At 35.4% G+C, this 27,451-nt stretch overlaps 1 protein-coding gene and 1 long non-coding RNA gene across 2 annotated transcripts; one reads left to right on the forward strand and one right to left on the reverse strand.

Moving 5' to 3' along the window:
• On the forward strand, positions 1–27,427 carry LOC137648481 (IQ motif and ubiquitin-like domain-containing protein). The gene is made up of 11 exons (XM_068381399.1): positions 1–477; positions 11,961–12,119; positions 13,180–13,363; positions 15,677–15,823; positions 16,803–16,972; positions 19,021–19,086; positions 19,377–19,484; positions 20,539–20,763; positions 21,161–21,328; positions 24,100–24,273; positions 27,212–27,427. Exons 1-11 carry the CDS (start codon positions 121–123, stop codon positions 27,299–27,301), a joined length of 1,848 nt encoding a protein of 615 aa, XP_068237500.1. The 5' UTR covers positions 1–120; the 3' UTR covers positions 27,302–27,427.
• On the reverse strand, positions 9,022–15,804 carry LOC137648482 (uncharacterized). Its single transcript, XR_011045635.1, has 3 exons — positions 15,665–15,804; positions 13,077–13,380; positions 9,022–9,156 (listed from the first exon to the last, which is right to left on the reverse strand). It is a non-coding gene; the product is annotated as an uncharacterized lncRNA (long non-coding RNA).
• Positions 27,428–27,451: the final 24 nt, after the last annotated feature.

Here is a 27,451-nt window from a genome sequence, read left to right on the forward strand (position 1 = left end):
GACTCGTAGGCGCGTTACATCAAATCGAGCTGCGACAAACTCGTCTAGCATGATATAACTAAGCGATTATCACCAATAAACAAACAAGCAACGTAATGATCCAGGACATAGCAAAGTGTTATGACTCCCTCCCTAGACCACGAAGGCAGTAGCGATAACAACACGGCCGACGCAAACGAAAAAATCAACGCCGATTCGGACGGATCTAAGACCACTGTCGGCCACAATGCAGATCATCCTAGATCGGACGAGGCCGTTATTTTCACGGATCTCGAACAGGACGAAGTAGAGGACGAAGTAGAGGACGGGTACCGTCCGGTGAGAGAGACGGGAAGCGGTAGACAGCAGTTGCAGGGGGACTTTCGACGGAATGATTATGAAGAAGGGGAAGACGGACGTGTGTGGGGAGGAGACGTTGCGACGTATGGGGAAATCAATGGTGTCTTGCAGGACGATGGAAGATACGAAGAAGAAGAGGTGAGATGAACGTTCTTGTTCTTGTTTTATGAGGATATAATTTCTATAAGAGAAAAGGTTATTTTGATAGGCAATGTTTAACACATTCCCCAATCTATGAATTTTTAAAACATTTTGTGCTATTTTACTTAATATTTTCCATTAAAGTCTTGATTTCCAATAAAATAATCTTTGCTATATATATGTATGTATGTATGTATATATATATATATATATATATAAATATATATATATATATATATATGTATAAATGTATATATATATATATATATATAAATATATATATATATATATATATATAAATATATATATATATATATATATATATTTATATATATATATACATATATATATAAACATATATATATAAATATATATATTTATATATATATATATATATATATATATATATATATATATAAATATATATATATATATATATATAAATATATATATATATATATATATATATAAATATATATATATATATATATATAAATATATATATATATATATATATAAATATATATATATATATATATATATAAATATATATATATATATATATATAAATATTTATATATATATATAAATATATATATATATATATATATATTTATATATATATATATATATATATTTATATATTTATATATATATATGTATATATGTATACTGTATATATATATATTTATATATATATATATATATATATATATTTATATATATATATGTATATATGTATACTGTATATATATATGTATATATACATATATATATATATATATATATATGTATATATATTTATATATTTATATATATATATGTATATATGTATACTGTATATATATATATTTATATATATATATATATATATATATTTATATATATATATGTATATATGTATACTGTATATATATATGTATATATACATATATATATATATATATATATATATGTATATATATATATATATATATATACTTTAAGGAAAGCAAGATCAAGGTCGCGGCCAAGCAAAATGTCTATTCCACGTAATCAGCCATAAGTTTGGACATCGTTGTCACAGAAACTTCAAACTTGGTTCATATGTGAGTGTATGAAAATCCACGGGAATTATTACACTTTACTGAGTGCCCCTCTAGTTCTTTTTGCTTTCCATGTAATTTTTCAATACAATCTTTCTACCATCAGCTGTTTTTCTTACACAGCCAAAATGTCTGAAAGGTCTTCCTTGTTTCTCTTATTATTTTAGTTACATCCTCTTTCATCCTACTATAATTCATCATATTTACTCCTAAAGACCTTCTTCTTCTTCTTCTTCTTCTTCTTAGAGACCTATATCCTATATGTACCAATCACTTATACTCTATCATCTTCCATATGAATATTTACTCCTCCATTATCCATGTTTCCAGTAACCGACGAAACCTTAATCTTGTTTACATTTTCTCATGACTTTCTCCTCTTGCAAACAATCTAAAAATATTTCACTAATTTAAGCAATTTATCTTCACGACCCCCATTCGGTTTTGTACCACCTGCAATCATCAACTACTCCACAAACCATCCATAGTCCACTTTTTATTTTCTAAAGTAGAGCTAGTCAACTAGCAATAATTATCTTCCTTCTGATAAGCAAAACTTAAATCTTTCAGTTGTTTATGCAGTTTCTCTTCACTATCTCCAACCAGGTTTGTATCACCTGCAATCATAAACCATTTCACATATCACCATAGTCCACTTTTTCCTAAAATGGAACAAATTAACTAACAAACATCTTCATTCAAATAAGCACCACATCAAATCTTTCACTAGTCGAAGCCGTTTCTCTTCACTATCCCCAATCAGTTTTGTATCACCTGCAATCATCAACCCTTCCACATAACATTCATATTCTTTTCTTTTAAATGGAGCTAATCAACTAAAAACAATCATCCTCATCCCGTCAAGCAATAATAACAACAATAATAATAATAATAATAATAATAATAATAATAATAATAATAATAATAATAATAATAATAATAATAAAATACAGAAGTAACGGTCTTTTCAGAAATAAAAACAAATATTACAAATCTGGGACAACTTGTTCTTATTCACTGAACACTTTTAAGCTTAGAAAATAAAGCTTTCAGTAACTATCTAAGCTTCTGTGTATACCCGTAGGTATCAATGAATTAAGAACTCTCTCCTGGGAGATCAGCTTGACTTGATGAATTCTGTCCCTTAAGGGTTAAGGTTGAAAATAGGTATCAATGCATTAAGATCTCTCTCCTGGGAGATCAGCCTGACTTGATGAATTCTGTCCCTTAAGGGTTAAGGTTGAAAATAGGTATCAATGAATTAAGCTCTCTCTCCTGGGAGATCAGCCTGACTTGATGAATTCTGTCCCTTAAGGGTTAAGGTTGAAAATAGGTATCAATGCATTAAGAACTCTCTCCTGGGAGATCAGCCTGACTTGATGAATTCTGTCCCTTAAGGGTTAAGGTTGAAAATAGGTATCAATGCATTAAGAACTCTCTCCTGGGAGATCAGCCTGACTTGATGAATTCTGTCCCTTAAGGGTTAAGGTTGAAAATAGGTATCAATGCATTAAGAACTCTCTCCTGGGAGATCAGCTTGACTTGATGAATTCTGTCCCTTAAGGGTTAAGGTTGAAAATAGGTATCAATGCATTAAGAACTTTCTCCTGGGAGATCAGCTTGACTTGATGAATTCTGTCCCTTAAGGGTTAAGGTTGAAAATAGGTATCAATGCATTAAGATCTCTCTCCTGGGAGATCAGCTTGACTTGATGAATTCTGTCCCTTAAGGGTTAAGGTTGAAAATAGGTATCAATGAATTAAAATCTCTCTCCTGGGAGATCAGCTTGACTTGATGAATTCTGTCCCTTAAGGGTTAAGGTTGAAAATAGGTATCAATGAATTAAGATCTCTCTCCTGGGAGATCAGCTTGACTTGATGAATTCTGTCCCTTAAGGGTTAAGGTTGAAAATAGGTATCAATGAATTAAGAACTCTCTCCTGGGAGATCAGCTTGACTTGATGAATTCTGTCCCTTAAGGGTTAAGGTTGAAAATAGGTATCAATGAATTAAGAACTCTCTCCTGGGAGATCAGCTTGACTTGATGAATTCTGTCCCTTAAGGGTTAAGGTTGAAAATAGGTATCAATGAATTAAGAACTCTCTCCTGGGAGATCAGCTTGACTTGATGAATTCTGTCCCTTAAGGGTTAAGGTTGAAAATAGGTATCAATGAATTAAGCTCTCTCTCCTGGGAGATCAGCTTGACTTGATGAATTCTGTCCCTTAAGGGTTAAGGTTGAAAATAGGTATCAATGAATTAAGAACTCTCTCCTGGGAGATCAGCTTGACTTGATGAATTCTGTCCCTTAAGGGTTAAGGTTCCTCAGGGGCAAAGTGCTTTAAATTATGAAATCCAACGAATGATAATCAAATGAAAACGCTCTTGCTTTTGGCCTTGAGAACACTGAATTGCCAAACACGAATTTGGTTCTGTTTTCGCAGTTCGTTTCGTAAATGGTTCTCTTGAATCGATTTGCTCTTATCATGAATCGTTCAATAAATATACAACATCTGTAATTCGATATTATTATTATTATTATTATTATTATTATTATTATTATTATTATTATTATCCAAGCTACAACCCTAGTTGGAAAAGCAAGATGCTATAAGCCCAGGGGCTCCAACAGGGAAAAATAGCCCAGTGAGGAAAGGAAATAAGGAAAAAAATAAATGAAGAGAACAAATTAACAATAAATCATTCTAAAATAAGTAACAACGTCAAAACAGACATGTCATATATAAACTATTAACAACATCAAAAACAAATATGTCATAAATAAACTATAAAAAGACTCATGTCCGCCTGGTCAACAAAAAAGCATTTGCTCCAACTTTGAACTTTTGAAGTCCTACTGATTCAACCACCCGATTAGGAAGATCATTCCACAACTTGGTCACAGCTGGAATAAAACTTCTAGTATTGAGCCTCGTGATGGAGAAGGCTTGGCTATTAGAAATATGAATGTTATTAAGATGTATTTGATATGGATTTGTTATCATAAGTTGTATAAAAATTTCAATACGGGTAGTTAAGTCGGTAGAACTTCAAAAGTTCAAACTTGCGGCAAATGTTTTTATGTTGAACAGGCTGACAGAAGTCTTTTTTATAGTTTATATATGAAATATCTGTTTTGATGTTACAGTTTTTTAAATATTTTATCAATTGGTAATTATTTATTTTATTTTTTTCCTTATTTCCTATCCTCTCTGGGTGATCAATTGTTAATTATTTCTCATATATTCTATTCATTTCCTTATTTCCTTTCCTCGGTAGGCTATTTTTCCCTGTTGGAGCCCTTGAGCTCATAGTATCTGGCTTTTCCAACTAGGGTTGTAGCTTAGCTAATAATAATAATAATAATAATAATAATAATAATAATAATAATAATAATAATAATAATAATAATAATAATAATAATAATAAACAGTTATCCTTGGGAATTTTAACACGAGGTAAATCCTATAAACCTTTACACATTTCTATGTTTAATCCATTATCTGAGTCGCTACGTCCAAACTTATAATCTATTATATTTAGAATAATCATTATCTCTTAAGTGCTCCAATCACGCGAGAATAACACATCTAAACATCAAAAGATCTTAAGAAATAGTTCAATAACATTATCGTTACTTAAGAATGCCTTTGGTAAGTAAAGGGAGCTTGAAGTAAAAATCGAAGGAAAAATACTATACAATGAAAGTATTTTTATGTAAAATCTCTTGATATCTCATTCCAAAAAATATGAACATCCATCAATTAATATATTACCATTTGGTTAAAGTCTTTCTTGGTGATGTTCAGAATAACAAGATATTTCCTGGTTCTTGGTACCCTCAGTAGAGCGCAGACCTCCGCCGAGGCAGATTATTTCTTGACCTTTTTCTCAACCTTGACCTTTGACCTTAACATGTATTAATTGACGTGGATTTTCATAGACTCAAATATGAACCAAGTTTGAAGTCTCTGTGACAACGATGTCTAAACTTATGGTTGATTACGTGAATTGGACATTTTGCTTGACCGTGACCTTGACCTTTGACCTTGACCTTCCAAAATTTAATATATTCCAGCTTTATACATAACAGCTAATCCATGCTGGTTTCATTACCTTACGATTAAAATTGTGACCAGAAAGCTGTTCACACAAATAAACACACACACGGAGGGTAAAACATAACCCCCTTCCAACTTCGTTGGCGGAGGTAATAATGGTTACTGATTCTTGGTACCTTACGAGTAAATAATTGACCTTCCAAAATTTAATAATTTCCAGCTTTTTACATAACAGTTAATCCTTGCAAGTTCCATTACTCTACGATTAAAATTGGGGCCAGAAAGCTGTTCACACAAATAAACACACATAACCCCCTTCCAACTTCGTTGACGGAGGTAATTATGGTTCATATACTCAAATATGAACCAAGTTTAAAGTCTCTGTGACAACGATGTCCAAACTTATGGTTGATTACGTGAATTGGACATTTTGCTTGACCGTGACCTTGACCTTTGAATTTGACCTTCCAAAATTTCCAGCTTTTTACATAACAGCTGATCCATGCTGGTTTCATTACTCTACGATTAAAATTGTGGCCAGAAAGCTGTTCACACAAATAAACACAAACATAAGGGTAAAACATAACCTTCCAACTTCGTTGGCGGATGTAATAATGGTTACTGATTCTTGGTACCTTACGAGTAAATAATTGACCTTCCAAAATTTAATAATTTTTAGCTTTTTACATAGGAATTGATACCAGCAGGTTTCATTACTCTACGATTAAAATTGTGGTCAGAAAGCTGTTCACGCAAATAAACACACACATAGGGGGTAAAACATAACTCCCTTCCAACTTCGTTGGCTGAGGTAATAAGGGTTACTGATTCTTATTACCTTGCGAGTAAATGATGTTTACTGATTCTTGGTACCTTACGAGTAAATGATGTTTACTGATTCTTGGTACCTTACGAGTAAATGATGTTTACTGATTCTTGGTACCTTACGAGTAAATGATGTTTAATGGCTCTTGGTACCTTACGAGTAAATGATGTTTAATGACTCTTGGTACCTTACGAGTGAATGATGTTTAATGACTCTTGGTACCTTACGAGTGAATGATGTTTAATGACTCTTGGTACCTTACGAGTAAATGATGTTTAATGACTCTTGGTACCTTACGAGTAAATGATGTTTAATGATTCTTGGTACCTTACGAGTAAATGATGTTTAATGATTCTTGGTACCTTACGAGTAAATGATGTTTACTGATTCTTGGTGCCCTACGAGTAAATAACATAATCCAATTGCTTCCTAACAGAATCCATATCCGCAACTGTGGAAGCGACTACCAAAATCTATTACCACAACGATTTCCAATCGTACCTGACACTCGTCACTTGCACTTTCATTTTCAGCATTCCTCTGACGGGATATACTGCGGTATCATTTAACTTTACTGGCATGAAAGTTCGCGAAAATGTCGAAGATTTGCGTGGTCTTACATTCGCGTATTTCCAATTTCAACCATAAGTATTTTACCCCAACCAAATCTTTAAACATAAAGGTTTAATGGTCGCTCATGAATGGCAGAGGCAAGGGACAGTGACATTGCCCTAGCAAGCAGGACAATGACCTAGAGACTGACCATATATAATGATCAGCGCCCAAGCCCCCTCTCCATCCAAGCTAGGACCAGGGAGGGCCAGGCAATGGCTGCTGATGACTCAGCAGATAGACCTATAGGCTCTTCCAAACCCCCCCCCCAAATCTTAGCTCACAAGGATGGTAAGGTTGCAGACGCTAAAGGCACTAACGAGTCAGAGAGGGACTCGAACCCCCGTCTGGCAAACACCAGGCAGAGACGTTACCAATCAGGTCACATAAATATCAGCGGCTGTTACCTGGATATATGTCAATTAGAATGGTCCGTTTTGGTAATAACAAACTGACATGTCCACGATTATAGTAAAGTGGTTGAACACACGCAAAAAGAAAAAAAAAAAAAAAAAAAAGACATTGTCAGAGATTTTTCAAAAACGGGACTGTAATAATAATGTCATACAAGTAAGATAGGGAAGCATTCTTAAGAGGCAAATAGGAGATGTAAACAAGTGGGGCTAGGGAGAGTTAAAGACATTTATAGCCCAAGGGTAAATGCAAAGGAAAAAAGTCTGCTGTTGCATCATGGAATAAAAAGTTAAAAGTGGTTTGTAGAAGTCTAGAAAGTTGCTACGGCTAGGAATTGAAGGGGAGCGTCCTTGCCTGGTAATTGCAAGACTGGGGTTCCAGTCCAGCTCAAACTCGTTAGTTCATTTGGTGGCTGCAACCTCACCGTCCTTGTGAGCTAAGGATGGAGGATTTTGGGGAGCCTATACGTCTACATACTGAGTCATCAGCAGCCATTGCCTGGCCCTCCTTGGTCCTAGCTTGTGTGGGGGAGGGGTTTTGGGCGTTGATCATATGTAATATGGTCAGTCTCTAGGGTATTATCCTGCTTGATAGGGCAATGTCACTGTCCCTTTCCTCTGCTATTCATGAGCGGCCTTTAAAACCTTTAAAACCCTTTAATGTTTACTGCCAACCTTGAGGGAGGCATTAATGACACACGCTCACTATAGGATTGAGACATGATGTCACAGGAAGTAACAATGAAAATATTTGTGTCAATCGTTACTTATAGAGGCAACTGGGGTAACCAGTATCCATGAATAAATTGCGATAACCAGTATCCATGAATAATTTGCGAAAACAAGAATCTATGAATAATTTACAACAGCCAGTATTTGTGAATAAATTGCAACAACCAGTATCTATAAATAATTTGCGACAACCTGTATCTATGAATAATTTGAGATAACCTGTATCTATGAATAATTTCCGATAAACAGTATCTATGAATAAATTGCGACAACCAGTACCTATGAATAAATTGCGATAAACAGTATCTATGAATAATTTGCGATAACCAGTATACATGAATAATTTGTGATAACCAGTATCTATGAATAATTTGTGATAAACAGTAGCTATGGATAATTTGAGATAACCAGTATACATGAATAATTTCCGATAAACAGTATTTATGAATAAATTGCGACAACCAGTATCTGTGAATAATTTGTGATAACCAGTATCTATTCATAAATTGTGATAACCAGTATCTATGAATAAATTGCGACAACCAGTATCTATGAATAAATTGCGACAATCAGTATCTATAAATAAATTGCGATAAACAGTATCTATGAATAAATTGCGATAAACAGTATATATGAATAAATTGCGACAGTCAATAGCTATACAAAATTTAGGGTAATTTGTATCTATACAAGAGAAACCGAGCCTGTCCATAAGCTTAGCAAGAAAATGTAGTAAAAAAACGTAACTTGGAAGGTTTGTAATTTGTGTGAAGATTCCCCAAGAGAGACATCCAGACTTACCTCCAATCTTGGATGTTGTTGCTATTTCGAAACGGGGAGTGTCTGTTGCAATTTAGGTGGAATTATCCTACAGTCTTGGCATAGAAGGCATTATTTGGAGATTCTATTCACGTTACTGAAATTCATTTCCTTTCATTGTCACATGGTCCTGCAAAATAAAGGGTATGGTGAATTAAGAGGCTAGTTCCTACTTTACGGACATAGGCTAGTTCCTACTTTACGGAAAAGGAATAGTTCTCACTTTACGAATAGAGGCTAGTTCCTACTCTATGGATAGAGGCTAGTTCCTACTTTATGGATAGAGGCTAGTTCCTACTTTCGTTGATCGATTCTATGTTGAGCTGTTTAAGAATTTTTACAAATAGATTTACATTTACATTATAATCAACCTCATATAGTTACAATGAAAATTATCTACTATTTCTTGTAGGATAATAATAATAATAATAATCATAATAATAATAATAATAATAATAATAATAATAATAATAATAATAATAATAAGTCTTTATTTCAATATCCATAGATTTATCCCAATTGTTGTGATGAATATCTTGAACCTTATGCTAAAAAAAACTAATTAGGGTATTACACTGTAATACCTACAGCAAATAAAAAAGTTAAAATAAGATATTGTTACGATATTTGCATTCATTATAACAATCAATAAAATATTCAAACATAAAACTCCATGTAAGTTAAAATTCACGATCCTACAAATTCTAGTGTTTCCTGACTTTTGGTCAAATTGTGTTTCCGAATGTCTTGGGTTTTTAGTTTGTTTATTACTTTGGATAATTCTACAAATGCTATTCCATCTTTCTTGCAATTTACATTCGTTTCCAATGGTTTCTTTGTTAGTTCTTTTGGTCTTTTCTTTACTGATAGTTTATCCAGAACCAAAACATGCCTACAACTCTCTCTCTCTCTCTCTCTCTCTCTCTCTCTCTCTCTCTCTCTCTCTCCTTCATACCAGGTCCTGCTTCAAATATAAGGAGTCAACCCTCAAACGAATGAAAAATTAATTAGCTCTCTCTCTCTCTCTCTCTCTCTCTCTCTCTCTCTCTCTCTCCTTCAAATATAAGGAGTGAAACCTCTCACAATTAGAAAGTTAATTAAAACTTGCCAAACTTTAACATGCTCGTCAATAATTTTTACAATAATGACAACAGCCAGCTCATTCATTCTTTTAAAAAAAATCTCTAGTAATAATAATAATAATAATAATAATAATAATAATAATAATAATAATAATAATAATAATAATACACCTGAATAATTTTGAAGCCTTTTCTTTCTCGATTTCATATTTCGCAAAAAGAAAAAAAAAAACACCAATGGATACTATCCACCAAAGGTTGTATACTGTTGATTAAAACATATATCGGATCATTGATTTTCAGTTCAATCAAATACGTTACATTTATACAGTTTTCCTTATTTAAAAAGTGAAGGGCCTATGTCTTCACACTATGTACGAATGGAGGTCAAATTATAGACTTAAAAATCGAAGAAAGCTAAGGACAAAATGGATGCTGGGGTGCCTCTTCTGTAGTGCCTAGAGGGGCCCAGGGAGCTATGTGTTCAGACTATATATGTACAGAGGTAAAATTGAAGACTAAATGTGGGGAGCTAAAGGCAAATGGAATTCTGGGTTACCTCTTCTGTAGTGCCTAGAGGGGCCTAGAGAGCTATGTGTTCAGACTATATATGTACAGAGGTAAAATTGAAGACTAAAAAGTGGGGAGCTAAAGGCAAATGGAATGCTGGGTTACTTCTTCTGTAGTGGCTAGGGAGCTATGTGTTCAGACTATGTACGTACAGAGGTAAAATTGAAGACTAAAAAGTTGGGAGCTAAAGGCAAATGGAATGCTGGGTTACCTCTTCTGTAGTGCCTAGAGTGGCCTAGGGAGCTATGTGTTCAGACTATATATGTACAGAGGTAAAATTGAAGACTAAAAAGTGGGGAGCTAAAGGCAAATGGAATGCTGGGTTACTTCTACTGTAATGCCTAGAGGGCCCTAGGGAGATATGTGTTCAGACTATATATGTATAGAGGTAAAATTGAAGACTAAAATGTGGGGAGCTAAAGGCAAATGGAATGCTGGGTTACCTCTTCTGTAGTGCCTAAAGTGGTCAAGGGAGCTATGTGTTCAGACTTTATATGTACAGAGGTCAAATTGAAGACTAAAATGTGGGGAGCTAAAGGCAAATGGAATGCTGGGGTACCTCTTCTGTAGTGCCTAAAGTGGCCTAGGGAGCTATGTGTTCAGACCATGTATGTACAGAGGTAAAATTGAAGACTAAAAAGTGGGGAGCTAAAGGCAAATGGAATGCTGGGTTACCTCTTCTGTAGTGCTTAGAGAGCTATGTGTTCAGACTACGTATGTACAGAGGTAAAATTGAAGACTAAAATGTGGGGAGCTAAGGACAAAATGGAATGCTGGGTTACTTCTTCTGTAGTGCCTAGAAGGGCCTTGAGAGCTATGTGTTCAGACTATGTATGTACAGAGGTAAGATTTGAAGACTAAAATGTGGGGAGCTAAAGGCAAATGGAATGCTGGGTTACCTCTTCTGTAGTGCCTAGGGAGCTATGTGTTCAGACTATGTATGTACAGATGTAAAATTGAAGTCGAAAAAGTTGGGAGCTAAAGGCAAATGGAATGCTGGGTTACCTCTTCTGTAGTGCCTAGGGAGCTATGTGTTCAGACTATATATGTACTCTTCTGCAGTACCTAGAGGGCCCTAGAGAGCTATGTGTTCAGACTATATATGTACAGAGGTAAAATTGAAGACTAAAAAGTGGGGAGCTAAAGGCAAATGGAATGCTGGGTTACTTTTTCTGTAGTGCATAGAGTGGTCCAAGGGACTATGCCTTCAGACTACGTATCCAAAAAGCTCTAGTCTAATAACATCAATGCATTATTTATCTTTTCCATGCAACCTTAACAGGGGTGGTGGCCTGGAAGTGGGGGCGCAGTGGCCACAGTGAAGCTCGTTCTAGAAGGTAATCTGGGCGTCATTACCAAAGCTTGGCCTCTGCACCAGAGCTTGAGGCTGTTGAGGACAGAGCTCAGCAATGCAACGCAAGTTCCAGCGCAATTTCTCGAGGTAAGAAAGTTCTTCAGACTGTTTTTGAAGTTTAAATACCTAATCATCTGAAATAAGCCTATTTCTATTTTCATTCCTTCCTGAAACAACAAAATTTTCTGCAGAATCTAATATTTATACTTTGCTTGTGTCTTTAAAAGTGTAATACATAATGACAACATTATTTTTTATTCTACTAGTAAATAATTTATCACCTCTAGCCTCAAGGGGCAAAAAAATGGATGTTATCTTATAGTTCATGTTTTAAATGTAACTGAATTAAATATAAAAGACCTAAGGTAACACATTAAAAGAGGTATAGTTAATTTAAAGCTCACTCGTTAGAATGTTAGAAAACTGGATACAACAGTAAGTTAACAATCCGTTCAGAGGCCATGTTACTGAATCCACTATCACCCTCAGTCGAGTAACTATCACTCTCCGTCTAGTAACTATATCACCCTCAGTCAAATAACCCTATCACCCTCAGTCAAGTAACCCTATCACTCCAATCTAGCAACCCTATTACCCTCAGTCAAGTAACCCTATCACTCCAATCTAGCAACCCTATCACCCTCAATCAAGTAACCCTATCACTCCAATCTAGCAACCCTATCACCCTCAGTCAAGTAACCCTATCACTCCAATCTAGCAACCCTATTACCCTCAGTCAAGTAATCCTATCCCTCAGTCAAATAACCCTATCACCCCCAGTCGAGTCAACGTTCTTACTAGACTATTTGTTTACAAAATTTGGTACTGGGGCTAATTTTTCCGATACATTTCATCTTAACTACGTTCTTAGGGTGTTAATTAATTAATAATATTCAAGGAAAATATTTTGGTTCAAGTTTGACATGTCCAGAGGTTTATGTATAAACAAAACAACTTAAATACTGCAAGGAAGGAAGCATTGATAACTCGGAATCATTAAATGAATAGTTTTGAAAATAGTCAAATTAATATCCATATCATTACCTTGTTCCTTATGAAGTTATTTTCGATACATTGCCGACTGAAGAAACCTACGAATCTCAGAGATGTTTGGCTATAATATCTGTTTTTCGGGTCTTCTTCTCAGCTCACTTTACGTGGTTGTGTCCTGGAGGAGGGATCCAACTTGAGGGATTCAGGAGTTGAAGCCAACGAAACTGTTCAAGTGGCCGTGTCGTCAAAGCGACCCCGTTCCAACCCGCTCACCCTCATTGCTCCGATTACGTCACCCATTCCGACTCCAGACGTCATCACCGTTATCGTCACCGATGGTAAGGGTGGTTTTTGTCTGTGGGGAAGAGTCATTGTACCGTAGGAAAGTGTTTGGATATAATTATGTCGAGAATTTGTTTCTATAAGATTGTCTAAATTCCCATCTTAGACCTTTTAGAGAACAGAATACGAAAGATGTGCTTACCCTAAAGTCAATATTCTTAGAAAGTAAACACGAAATATTAATTTTAGTAGTATTCAAAATAACACAAAAAAGACTGTCGGGAATATAATGAATATAGACTGACTTGGTCTTACAATTAGTCTTTGGGTCATAAGCTTTTGGAGCAAATATATGTATTCAAAATCAACATTACACAGTCCTTTCGTCAATTATATTTTGAACAAATAGTAATTGATATTTTACTGGGTTTTATATTGTGTTTGTGGTCGTGGTTGATTTGAATTAAGCTGTCTTTGATAAACTTGTATGGCCTTCGTACTTAATGGCAGCCAATATAGGATAGTAAAGGAGAACTGGCGGGAGCCTCTTGATAGTTTATTTATTATTTCTTTTGGCCAAAAGTTCAATATCAAAGATTACGAATTTAGTCATTTATAAAACACTTCACTACAAGGGTACAATGAAATTTAATATAAAAAGGGCTTGATTTACTAAAAACACACTTCACTACAAAGATACAATGATTTAATATAAAGGGGCTTAATTTGGTGACAGACTCGCTACATTACCACACAAGATTGATCTGGTGATAAAATGCAAGCTAGGTTTTGTTATTTTAATAGAAATCTACACACACACACACACACACACACACACACTTATTGGCAATAAAAATTTTTAATTTAGTTACAGACTCACTACATTACCACACAAGACTGATTTGGTGGTAAAATGCTAGGCATGTTTTTTTTTATTTCAACACAAATCTACACATACTGGCAAAACAAAGGCATTATGAAATGCTATTACTCAACTTACACGGTAAAAGATGGTGCGTTTTTTACTATGTAAGTTGAGTATTTGTATTTAATAGTGCCTTTGGTTTGCCAGTATGCGTAGACTTGTGTTAAGAAAAAAAAAAAAAAAAAAACTTACCTAGCAATTCATTATCAGATCAGTCGTCTGGGGTTATGTAGTGAGTCTGTAAATAAATTAAGCTCTTTTTATATCAAATATCATTGTATCTTTGTAGTAAAGTGTTTTTTTTTTAATAAATAAATTTCTCAAAGTAAAAAGGACGCAAAACTAAAAGGAGGGGTTCATAGTTCATTATTGTGAGGGAAAGTCATGGAACACATAAATCAGAAATAACAATAAAGTAACGTGTTTTTATTATAAAAGGTTTGGAGATTCAACAGCCTAATGAGTCAAACTTATCTCTTACTGAGCTGGAAGGACTAGTTTCATAATCCCTTAACTGAAATGAGCATCGCAAATGCAGGGGGGGGGGGGGGCAGTACTTAACTTGGTATCATGATCTTCCACTACCTTGGGTTAGAGTTCTCTTGCTTGAGGGTATACTCGAGCACACTATTCTATTTAATTTCTGTTCCTCTTGTTTTGTTAAAGGTTTTATAGTTTTTATAGGAAATATTTATCTTAAAATTCCCCAGAATTCGTGGTCAAAATTCCCCAGCATTCGGGTCAAAATTCCCCAGAATTTGTGGTCAAAATTCCACAGAATTAGGGGTCAAAATTCCCCCAGAATTCGTGGTCAAAATTCCCCAGAATTCGGGGTCAAAATTCCCCAGAATTCGGGGTCAAAATTCCCCAGAATTCGGAGTCACACTATTCTATTTAATTTCTCTTCCTCTTGTTTTGTTAAAGTTTTTATAGTTTATATAGGAAATATTTATCTTAATGCTGTTACTGTTCTTAAAATATTCTATATTCCTTGTTTCCTTTCCTCACTGAGCTATTCATCCTGTTGGGGCCCCTGGGCTTATAGCATCCTGCTTTTCCAACTAGGGTTGTAGCATAGTAAGTAATGATAATAATCATTTTCCTTGTTGGGCCCCTGGGCTTATAGTATCCTGCTTTTCCAACTAGGGTTGTAGCTTAGCAAGTAGTAGTAGTAGTAATAATAATAGTAGTAATAATAATAATAATAATAATAATAATAATAATAATAATAATAATAATAATAATAATAATAATAATAATAATACATACATACATACATACATACATACATACATATACCAAGGCACGTCCCCCAATTTTGGGGGCTAGCCAAATAATAATAATAATAATAATAATAATAATAATAATAATAATAATCCTACTCTTCAAGAATATCAAATCGTGCTAACCTGTACTATATAAGTCTTCTCACCTTTTCTCTCAGGCGATGGTGGGGAACGAGAAGTCGTGGTGGAGGTCGAGTGGAGCAGCTTCAAGAAACCATGGCTAGGGGGTTTCAAACACAGGATTTCGGGGATTCATTTTCATAACGCTGCCTGCCAGACATTCCCTCCACCAAAAACCAGACCAAGTATGTACCAAGGGACCTTTTGTTGTTTTCTGAAAAGAAATACTTTGCTAGAATCTATTTCATATAGTTCAAATAAGCATATATTTTAATACTTTAATGTCTGGATTCTCTTACCGATCTTGGGATCAGAGTCTCGAGGCGAAACCACTCAAAGACAGAACGTCTTTTTTGTGTTTTCTGAAAAGATATACTTTGCTAGAATCTATTTCATATATTTAAAAAAAAAAAACATATATATTTTGATACAGTAATGTCTAGATTCTCTTACCGACCTCGGGATCAGTCTCTCGAGGCGAAACTATTCAAAGACAATAGCATCTGACCAGCCAGGAATAGAACCCTAGTCCAAGATGCTTGTATGACAGTGACCGTGCCATTTAGCCACTAAGTTCTGCTTTTAGTTGAGAAATTTCCTTAGATAAACAAGAGGCGATTTGTTTACTGCACCTCTATGCATGTGATAAAAAATTCTATGTTCAATTATGGAATCACCAACTTTATGTAAAATTTTCAGTTTTAATTGTGACATTACAATATTAATTCAATCATATCCAGTTTTGTCGTATCAAAGGCTTTTGGAGATATCAGTTAATAACTGGAAGGCAATAAACACAGGAAAATATGACATATATCATAGCAAATGTCATATCAGTATATTCATTTCATATAACAGTATAATATAATCATATACATCTTATGTAAAAATATACTACCTATATGCTTATGAATTTTAGAATGGGCCTATTCTCAAAATGAAATATATTACCTTTAAATGTTCATGTACATATCCTCCAATGAATATAAGACCAGAAAACTAACAGTATAATATAATCATATACAACTTATGAAAAATATATGACCTATATACTTATTATGGATTTCATTAGAATGGGCTCATTCTCATAATGATATATAATACCTTTAATTATTCATGTACATTTCCTTCAATGAATATAAGACCAGAAAACTTTCTTATCAGCTCAGGTAACGAGAGGGACTCAGACGGTTAAAACCCGCTCATGCAGCACTCAAACAAATCGAAACGCTTCCACACAAACGACCTACTTCCACCCAATGATCCTGTCACCTGAATCCACCTTTATTGTTCCAATGGAATATTCATCGAGCTTCAGATACGACATTGAGAGGGTAAGAACCTCATATTTTGCCTATTTTGGAATCCTAAATATTGTAACTAGCTATGATAGGAGTAAAACTGTCCCTTGGTAGACATTTCTACTCTTTCTAAGAAACTCCTTATATTTTCCAATTTTGGAGTCATAAATATGGTAAGTGACTATTAAAGGAGTAAAACTGTCACTTGGTAGCTATTTTTATTCTTTCTAATGCATAGGATTGTTGAAAGAGAAATAGGGTTGAAGAGGGAATGGAAACCAATATTAGAATGAAGGTAATGAATAAGTCTACCTTCATTTATTTGTAGTTTTCTATGAATTGGTTCGTTTTCTTCAATTTAATTAGGGTGTAACTAAAATAGTTTTCCATTTCATTTACGCCCTACTCTTGAAGTAAAGACAGCAGTAACTATTATTATAATTATTATATTAATATCTAGGCAACAACCTAGGTTGAAAAACTATTATTTTATAAGCCAAATGGCTTCAACATATTAAAATAGCCCAATCAGGAAAAGAAATGAGGAAATTAATAAACTATATGAAAAATAACGAATCAGGTATAAAATACCTTAAGATCGGAAACAACGTTAAAATAGAAATGTCATATACAACCTAGTAAGATAAACTTATGTCAGCCTGTTCAACATAAAACCATCCACTACAAGATTGAATGCCTGAAGCTCCACTGAATCAACTGCCTGATTATGGAAATCATTTGTTCCTCCTTGCCTGACAAGAGGCCCAGCCGAGTTTAGTTGGTACTGTGAAGGTGCCACAGTCTACCCTCCCATTTTTCACCAAAAATAAAGCTTCATAAGTTGACTCATCTATTGCTTATCTCTCTTACATCTATCATCTTGTCACTTAAGGCTTTCCTCACTCCATCCATCCATCCAAACCTAAGTGTACATCTTGCACTTCTCCCATCGAATATTGTATTCATCACCATCAGCAGACAACTATTTTCCATCCTCTCTACATGATAAAACCAACTCAACACATACATATCCACTCTAGCGGCTAATTCATTCATCACAACCGTTCTCAATTAATACTTCATTCCTAACGCTCTCTAACCGAGATTCATAAACCATGCTCCTCAGACATTTTATCTTGAATACATTCAATTTCTGTCTTCCAGTCACTTTCATTCCCCCCCCCCCAATTCAAATCCATACATCACAGTTGGTACAATCACTTTCTCATACAGAACTCTCATTACATTAATTCACAGCCCTCTATTCTTTACAACTTTCTTCACCATCCCCAACATTTTACACCCTTCATTCACTCTTGTCGTACATGTTTCCATTCCACCATTTGGAGCAAGAACAGAACCAAGTACTTAAATTGATCTAATTCCTCGAGTATCTCTCCATTCAACATGGTATTCAATCTGGCACCTTGCTCATTTCTTGTGCAAGGTGTGTACCTTACTCTTACCAAGATTATACTTGGAACTTCCTTCTCTCACATACCCTTCCAAACTGTCACTAATCGACACAGCTTCTCCTTCTAACCTGCAACCACTACAGTATCATCTACAGACTACAACTGATTCACCGCCCAATCATGATTACTCTCACCTATCAGTTACAATCCTCAACCAAGCACTCGAGCTTTCACCTCTCTTGCACTTCCCATCAACGTACAATGGAACAACTATGGCCATAGGGCACATCCTGGTCTCAACGTAACTTCCAGTGGAAACCACTCACTCATTTCAAGCCCTATCATAGCAAACACTTTACTCTCTCTGTGTAATAAGTAGCTTTTACTATAATATGTTTGCTTCGATCGGAGTGACAGGTACACTTACTGAATGAAAAATCTGATATCAGAAATGACTTTCATGTTTTGTGCAGGGTTATCTAAAATTGAGGATTTCCTATTCATACATGAATATTCTATAAACATGTTCCGAGATCTGATTTACCGATATGAAATGTGTAATACCTTCACTATACTTACAAAGCATACATAATCTACAGCCTAATTCTTTTAGATAACACCTCATACAGTATGGCAATAGTTATACCTGTATAATTCTGTCCTCAGGTTTTGCTCTTGCAAAGAATGGTTCGTGGGTGGCTGGCTCGTCGTAAAGTTAAAAAACTACGAAAGGTAGGTACAACGTATCCAATCAGAATTACATTCTCTGATTTGAAGCTGTTAGATTACAAGTAGAGCTTATCTCAAAGGTGATTAAAGCACTAAATCTCTATAGTGTACTTAAATGTATATGTTTACAATCCGAGATTTTGAAGTCCTCTCCTAGTCATAAATTGAACCATTTCTAACCAATTTAGAATACATTTCACATGAATCATTTAAACAGATGCCTACTGTACTTATGAAAACAATATTTCAACCACAAATAGTATCCTTTGAATAACTTTTTAAATTTACTTCAGGAAAGGCCACAGCCACAAACAAAACCAACTGATGGGAGTGACATGTCTTCCTCGACCTCTGAATCCTCTCGGCTGTCCACCGACCAAAGCAGCAGTCAACCACAAAAGGTAGGATGAATTGCATTTACAAATATGGCCTTTATAGCCCAATGCTAAGCCCTGTGAGGTCATTTAGCACTCAAGCGCAATTGGTAGGGGAACCCAGCAGTTACACTATGTAGTAATAGTTAGAAAAGGTTGGATCGCAAGAAGGAAGGAAGGAGGAACAGAGGTAATGTAGAATAAAAATCATGTGCAGTTGCGGTGGCCTATTTGGTAATGTCCCTGACTGGTCATTGCAAGACTGGGGTTTGAGTCCCGCTCAAACTCGTTAATTCCTTTGGTCACTACAACCTTACCATCATTGTCATCAGCAGCCATTCCCTGGCCCTCCTTGGTCCCACCTTAGGTGGAGAAGGGGCTTGAGCGCTGATCATATGTACATATGGTCAGTCTCTAGGGCATTGTCCTGCTTGATAGGGCAAGGCCACTGTCCCTTCCCTCTGCCATTCATGAGCGGTCTTTAAACCTTTAAAGGAAAGCTGCAAAGACCCTTAAATAATGTATACAGTGTATAATGTGATGTGAACTGATAGTACTTACTCTCATGGGGCAACAAAAGGTAGGTCATCAACTCAAGAACAAAAGCGGTTATCTATCATTGACTCTCAGAGGCAGGCTCATTGTAATTTACTTTAGTACGTACTACTTTCAAAGGAATATTCTTTCAATAGTATAGTCTAAAAGTCCCACTAATGAATATAAGTTATGCTTCAAAGATTGCCGAATCCTACTATTTACAGAAAAATGGTTAAAATAGAATTAAGAAGGTTTTTATTCAAAATTATGCTTGAGAAATCAATAACAAATACATACCAATCATTAGTATCCTAGTTTTGAATCTTTTATTCGATTTCACTCCTTCATATGTACACCCAAAAAATATTCATCATTCACACGTAAGGAAGTTGGGAACTACTTAGAACTAAAAATGGAAAATACCACTCCTTAAAACACAAGGTGGAAAGAAGCTACAATACTTACACCAACAAAAACACAGGGACCATTATAGTCTTACTTCTCGAATGACGTATAGTATAATTGCCAATCATCCTTCGTTTAGGGCTGGCGAGGAGCCGTTCCCATGGCCGAACTATATTCCCGACTGGAGAACTGGAGGAAGAAGCAGGTTTCTCAAATCAACGCCACTCTGTCAGGGAAAGCCAGAAGGAGAGCTCTAGTCGCCCTCCTGGACAAGGAGACGGAGCTCCTCAGGTCTCTGGAAGCTCACAGATCATTGCATTCAGCTAGAAGGAGAAACGCTGCCATTACTCGTTTCTTAGAAGAGGTAACGACTCAAATATGATAAATTTGGAAGTAATCTGTATTTTTCCTAGCATACAAACCTAGAGCTATTTATAGGGGTCTTACTTCCAGCTACGCCGAAAGTAATACTCCTAAAAATAGCGGAGGGTTTGTATTTGCGCCGGAACAAAAATGTTTTCAATTAATCAATAACTGCAGTTGCAATGTCCAGTTTTATATTGATTAAAATATATATTGTACCACAATAGTAAAGTTTATCATTGCAAATTCACTCAATACAATTGGTATGGATATTCTGCTTAAAATACTGTACAAATAAAATAATTTATAAGGCATCATAAAAAAAGATCACTTGGAAATCTATAAACTTTCTCTTTCCAATTGTCTTTGTTTTCTAACATAATTTGTTTATCCCCCAGGTGTCTCGGGCCCAAGTTTGGGAGGTTGGCGGCGAGACAAGGGGGGAGGTCGAGGTGGAGACCCCAGAGACACGGCCAGTAAGAGATTTAGCAGCTCTGGCAACCGCACTCCAACAGGATGCAAGTATTCAAGTGAGACTGAGTCAACTTAATGCCCTTGCTGCTACGGTAATAATACCTCAAAAATAGTTTTACATAAATAGTAGTAGTAATTTATACAGTATATTAAATTTCATAGTTATTAGCGATATAAAATTTAATTTTCCACCAAAGCTATTAACTGCTTTGACATTTTTGTATTATTTCCAAGACACAAATCAAATAAAAACAGATAGGCTATAGATAGCCTTTTGAAAAGATGGGTGTATGGTATGGCCAAGCAATGAGCCTATGGAGACCATTTAGTATTGGGGTGGAACGAGGGGAAAATTCACAGTTACACCAAGAAGTTTAAAGGTTGAAAGGACGCTCATGAATGGTAGGGGCCAAGGACAGTGACACTGCCCTAGCAAGCAGGACAGTGCCCTAGAGGCTGACCATATACAGTATACATATGATCAGCACCCACTCCACCCAAGCTAAGACAAAGGAGGGCCAGGCAATGGATGCTGATGACTCAGCAGACTGACCAACAGGCTTCCCCAAACCCTCCATCCTTAGCTCACAAGGATGGTGAGATTACAGCGACCAAAGAAACTAACGAGTTTGAGCGGGACTCGAACTCCAGTCAGGCGTTCACCAGTCAGGGACATTACCACATCGGCCACCACAAGCTAAATGAGGTTGGACAGCAAGAAAGAAATTGAGAATAAGGGTAACGTCGAAGTAAGTGGAGGTACGGGTAGAGGGGACACTAAAATCCTTTTGTTAATGCCTACATTATACCGAGGTGCATCGATGGCACTATTACACAAAGAGTCGAAAGAATTTTTGACAAAATATAAAGAACATTGTTCACGGAGCTTAATGTCTCTGCTGTTGTTGACAGGACACTTTATATTATCCCTTAAGACTAGACAGGGAAACAAGATATACTTCCAGGAGGTTCCCACAAAAAATTTCCCCCATCCTTATGTCAAATAAATGGTAAGCAGAATTTTATCAGTGAAATCTATGAAGCAGCCAACAAAGGGAAAGTCATTGATGACTCCATTATGCCTCAACAACTTGAACTACGGTATAAGCACTTCCGGGCAACAAATACGATGAGCTTGAAGCATCCCTTCTCCACTCGGTAGGTAACACCACTACCTCAAAATGCAATACTGTACATATTTGTTGCTCAACTGGTGAATGATTTTTCTCCTTTATGGAAAGCTATTTACTTTGAAAAAGAAGAACTATTAAAAGATAAGGTCCTGTAAGGGATAAAGAGTCTATACTTTATCTATCACTGTTCATCAAAGTGAACACTAAGACAGCCAGATGCAACAGCATGATATGCATCACAATTTAAAAGCAACGGCAATTTTTTCCGAGAAGTTTTTCTCAAATCTTACTTCACTGCCTAACGATAATCACAGCAAAATTAATGAAGAGCACAGTTAAGAAGGTCATTAACGCAGGAAAAAATTGCTGAAAATTAATGATTTACAACCAATTATTACATGGAAGAAACTACTTTCAAATAGATTAGTATTCAAAAGTAAAATTTTCAGAATACACTTACATTGAACTACACGTTACCCGAATATTGAGTGAGGAGCCTATTGACTTTATTAAATTGTATCACACAAACTCATTCCATAACTGCAATATTTCCAGTAGACAATGTGCATTGTTGACTGTTGTTACAGTGCTAAGTCATCGTGCCTTTTCCAATCCATCGCTGCAAAGAAGATTTATTAGGCCAAAGACTAACTCTTCTACTCACGGGACTTGCTAGAAGGATTTGTTTTCCACAAATAATAAGTAAATGAGCTATATAAAGTAATATAAATTGGAACAAGGTCAAGTTAAAGAAGCCAGATAACTCCAAGTTTGAGATAAACAATAGTAATTGATGAGAATTGAAGTAGAAATGTGTTGTCTAAAAGCTAAAATGTTGCTGAAACGAAGGTTTCGCGCAGTGTAGTGTTCTTAGGCATAATGTAAACAGTTGCACCTCTATATGGAAGTCACTGCATAGAATAGGTAACTTTTAAAACCACTCTAAAGAATTCTCAATAAGAACTAAATAGCATTTAGTTCTACTTTATAAACCAACCAGCAACCCTAGTTTGAATATCAGAGTGCTAAAAGTCCTATGACCCCAAATGGGGAAAGAAGCTATGACTAAAGAAGGAATAAATTAGGAAATAAAGAAAAAAGCACAAGAAAAACAGCAAACTATAGAACTATAAAAAATAGCAAAAGGATAATCTTGATGTTGAACACAATGGGGTAACCATGAAAAATGTTTAATGATTTCAGGTTTCAACAGACTTTCTCTGTAATGCTATAACACTGGTAAGATTCTAAAACAAAACCAAAACAACTTAACATTATTTCAGCACTCCCCATACAGTGAACAAGTAAGGATGCCTATTTACATGAACATTCAGCCTTTGTATATGAAACAATGCAAAGAAGTGAGTAAAACTTAAAATTAAAAGCATATACAATGGCATGATTATACAGTTTTCCCAATTTAGAATTTGGGGGTTCAAAATCTTGAAGGTTACTTTATCATTACATATCTTGATAATACAGGCAACTTCATGAAAATCAGATGTAAAACACAGTAAAGAAGGCTTTCTTTCAATAAATTATACTTATACATAAATACTTTTAACTATATACGTATGTCATCATGAACAGTTTTATAAAGAAACTCGTCAAGATATATTTCAAATGAGAAATATATTAAACTTTACCTGCAGTATCTTTCTAATGAATGATTAGTCTTTATTCCACTAATTTTACGTTAATTAATCAATAGCAATACATCTACTTAAAAGGTTGAGCATTTCCATCCAACGAGGGGCGATGCTGCAGGAAGCAGACGTACCGGGCAAGAGCTGGTTAGTCTGGCTCGGCGAGGGACTCACCTCCTCGTCCGAGGGACAACGGACGCGAGGCTGAAAGGGCTACGGAAAAGGCTGCACACTTTAATCATCAGTTACCTCCACCAAGTTAGTTGATTAAAAGTTCTTGCAAGTCTTTTACATTATCTTGCTTGAGGGTACACTTAGGCACAATATTTTATTTTCTTATTTCCTTTCTTTGCTGGACCCTTTTCCCTGTTGGAGCCCCTTATTTCCTTTCTTCACTGGACCCTTTACCCTGTTGGAGTCCTTATTTCTTTTCTACACTGGACCATTTTCCCAGTTGGAGCCCTTATTTCTTTTGTACACTGGAACATTTTCCCTGTAGGGGCCCTTATTTCCTTTCTTCACTGGACCATTTTCCCTGTTGGAGCCCTTATTTCTTTTCTACACTGGACCATTTTCCCAGCTAGAGCCTTTATTTCTTTTCTTCATTGGACCATTTTCCGTTGGAGCCCTTATTTCCTTTCTTCACTGGACCATTTTCCCTGTTGGAGCCCTTATTTCCTTTCTTCAATGGACTGTTTTCCTTGTTGGAGCCCTTATTTCCTTTCTTCACTGGGCCCTTTTCCCAGTTGGAGCCCTTATTTCTTTTCTTCACTGGACCATTTTCCCTTTTTGGAGCCCTTATTTCCTTTCTTCACTGGACCATTTTCCCTGTTGGAGCCCTTATTTCCTTTCTTCACTGGACCATTTTCCCTGTTGGAGCCCTTATTTCCTTTCTTCACTGGACTATTTTCCCTATTGGAGCCCTTACTTCCTTTCTTCACTGGACCATTTTCCCCATTGGAGCCCTTATTTCCTTTCTTCACTGGACCCTTTTCCCTGTTGGAGCCCTTATTTCCTTTCTTCACTGGACCCTTTTCCCTGTTGGAGCCCTTACTTCCTTTCTTCACTGGACCATTTTCCCCATTGGAGCCCTTATTTCCTTTCTACACTGGACTATTTTCCCTGATGGAGCCCTTCGGCTTATAGCCGCCTGATTTTCAAATTAAGGTTGTAGCTTAGCTAGTAACGATAATAATAATATCAAATTGGTTAGGGTTTGGCAGCTCTTTAGAATCCGTCAAGTTAGTTGTTAAGTTTTTGCAAGATTCTTTTCAAGATACTCGGTCAAACTTATCTTACCAATCCTTTAGTTGCCTTCAAGTTAGCCAGTTAATTCCCACATTCATTCAAATTCTGTTTTACTCACAATCACAAAAGTAACAAGTAATTAAAAAATACAAACTGGAGTTTGGAGGAAAATTCCTTCCCTCTTCGGCTTAATTAACCAGGATTGCAAAATTTGATCACTTTATTAGAGAAAATAATGAAAATAATCCTTTCATGGAAATAATTTCCCATCAACTTTAAGGAAAATAAAGTTAATCCCTCCTGAGGTTGCTACATTGTTGAAGACTTGAGACTACACAAGCCCACATACATGCAGATGGATCTTGTTAATTCAGAATGGATACAGAAGGACTTTCCTCACCGTAAGGTTTTCATAGCAACTTATAATTTATTCAAAATTAATTCATTCACTTGAAGTTTTATACACTTAAACAATTTAATATTTGCCAAACATTAAACTTAATCTTGAATAATTAATAGGCAAAACTATAAGACACGAAAGCCCGATTCCTTTTCCTGATACCATAAAAACAAAGAAAAGATAATCAAGTCACTTACACAAACCAAAAGTCAGTCGTGCAAAAATATAAAGTAGAAATATGATACTCCAGTCACTTGCAAAAATCAAATTGTACAAAAATGCGTGCTCTAAATATAAATCCCTTTTTATTATTACTATCCAAGCTACAACCCTAATTGGAAAAGCAAGATGCTATAAGCCCAGGGGCTCCAATAGGGAAAAATGCTGCACTATACATATTTCACTTCACTGTAACAGTACGTCAGCAGTCTATATATCCACTGAAGCAAAAGATTTAAAGATATAGACATTTCACCGAGATATACAGTACAGCTACTGGATACAGAAAGTGTGTACATACAGTACTACAGTACAGTATTAGCAGAATACCCAACAGCTAAACTGTCTTATCTCTTTCTGAGATTTAAGTAATTCCTATTTACATATGTACTGATACGATATGATTCACATTTTTCAGCAAAAAAATAATACATTAACCCTTTTACCCCCAAAGGACGTATTGGTGTTTCACAAAACTCATCCCTTTACCCCCATGGACGTACCGGTACGTCCTTGCAAAAAACTGCTATTTACATTTTTTTTTTCATAATTTTGATAATTTTTTGAGAAACTTTAGGCATTTTCCAATAGAATGAGACCAACCTGACCTCTCTATGATGAAAATTAAGGCTGTTAGAGCAATTTTTAAAAAATATACTGCAAAATGTGCTTGAAAAAAAAATAACCCCTGGGGGTTAAAGGCTGGAAAGTTCCAAATGGCCTGTGAGTAAAAGGGTTAATATCATTATACAAGCCATTCTCCTCTTTGGGTAAACAGTAATGTGGTAATTATACTTTAAAGCATAAAAGCTTAACGGAAATTCACCGTAAGTGCTACATCTTGGCAAATAGTTATGACAAACATGTAATTCTATGATACAAGTACTTGTTATTGTTAAGATATTCCCTGCCCATAATTCTGCATTCCTAGTTATGTAATTATAATTCTGATATAACAAGGTCCTTCTGTACATACATATTTTCTTGCTCTAAAGAAATATGTCTCATATGAGAAAACTTCACCTTCAAAACCCTTCATTTTACATGCACTTTCCACAAACATTTCCTTTCCGTTTTTCTCACATGATCAAACCACCAAAAACCACCACAAAAGCCTCCATTTTACATACACTTTCCACAAACGTTCGTTTCTCCATTTTCTTACATGATCAAACCAGCAAAACCACCACAAAATTATATATCTGTCCACGTCATAAATCTTTCTGCCGTATTTGAACATTCAATTTCCATTTACCACTTCTTAATCAACATACGATACATTGGACAGTTTATCCCAGAACGTATTTCATATCCTATCGTCTCTTGCAGGTTCAGGGTCGAGAAATATCTTCGATAGTGGCTCCACGAACTATAAGAGCTGCCGGAGGTAAACCAGTTCTTGCACATGGACGAGAGTGAGAACTGCACTCTAGGATTTTCAGCGGATTCAGTTTAAAATTATTTCTAAAAAATTATTTTTCATTACAATAAGGCTTGTTAAATGTCTTAAATGTCTTTTTGAGGCTACAAAAAAAAAAAATAAAATAAAAACATAATGAAGTGCATCCT

The sequence above is a fragment of the Palaemon carinicauda genome, chromosome 10 (genome assembly GCF_036898095.1).
Source record: "Palaemon carinicauda isolate YSFRI2023 chromosome 10, ASM3689809v2, whole genome shotgun sequence".
NCBI lineage: Eukaryota > Metazoa > Arthropoda > Malacostraca > Decapoda > Palaemonidae > Palaemon > Palaemon carinicauda.

Coding starts and splice junctions, on each gene's coding strand:
- LOC137648481 (XM_068381399.1), top strand. CDS start 121: ATGACTCCCTCCCTAGACCACGAAGGCAGTAGCGATAACAACACGGCC. Junction 12,120..13,179: donor TTCCAGCGCAATTTCTCGAG/GTAAGAAAGTTC, acceptor TCTTCTTCTCAG/CTCACTTTACGTGGTTGTGT. Junction 13,364..15,676: donor CACCGTTATCGTCACCGATG/GTAAGGGTGGTT, acceptor CTTTTCTCTCAG/GCGATGGTGGGGAACGAGAA.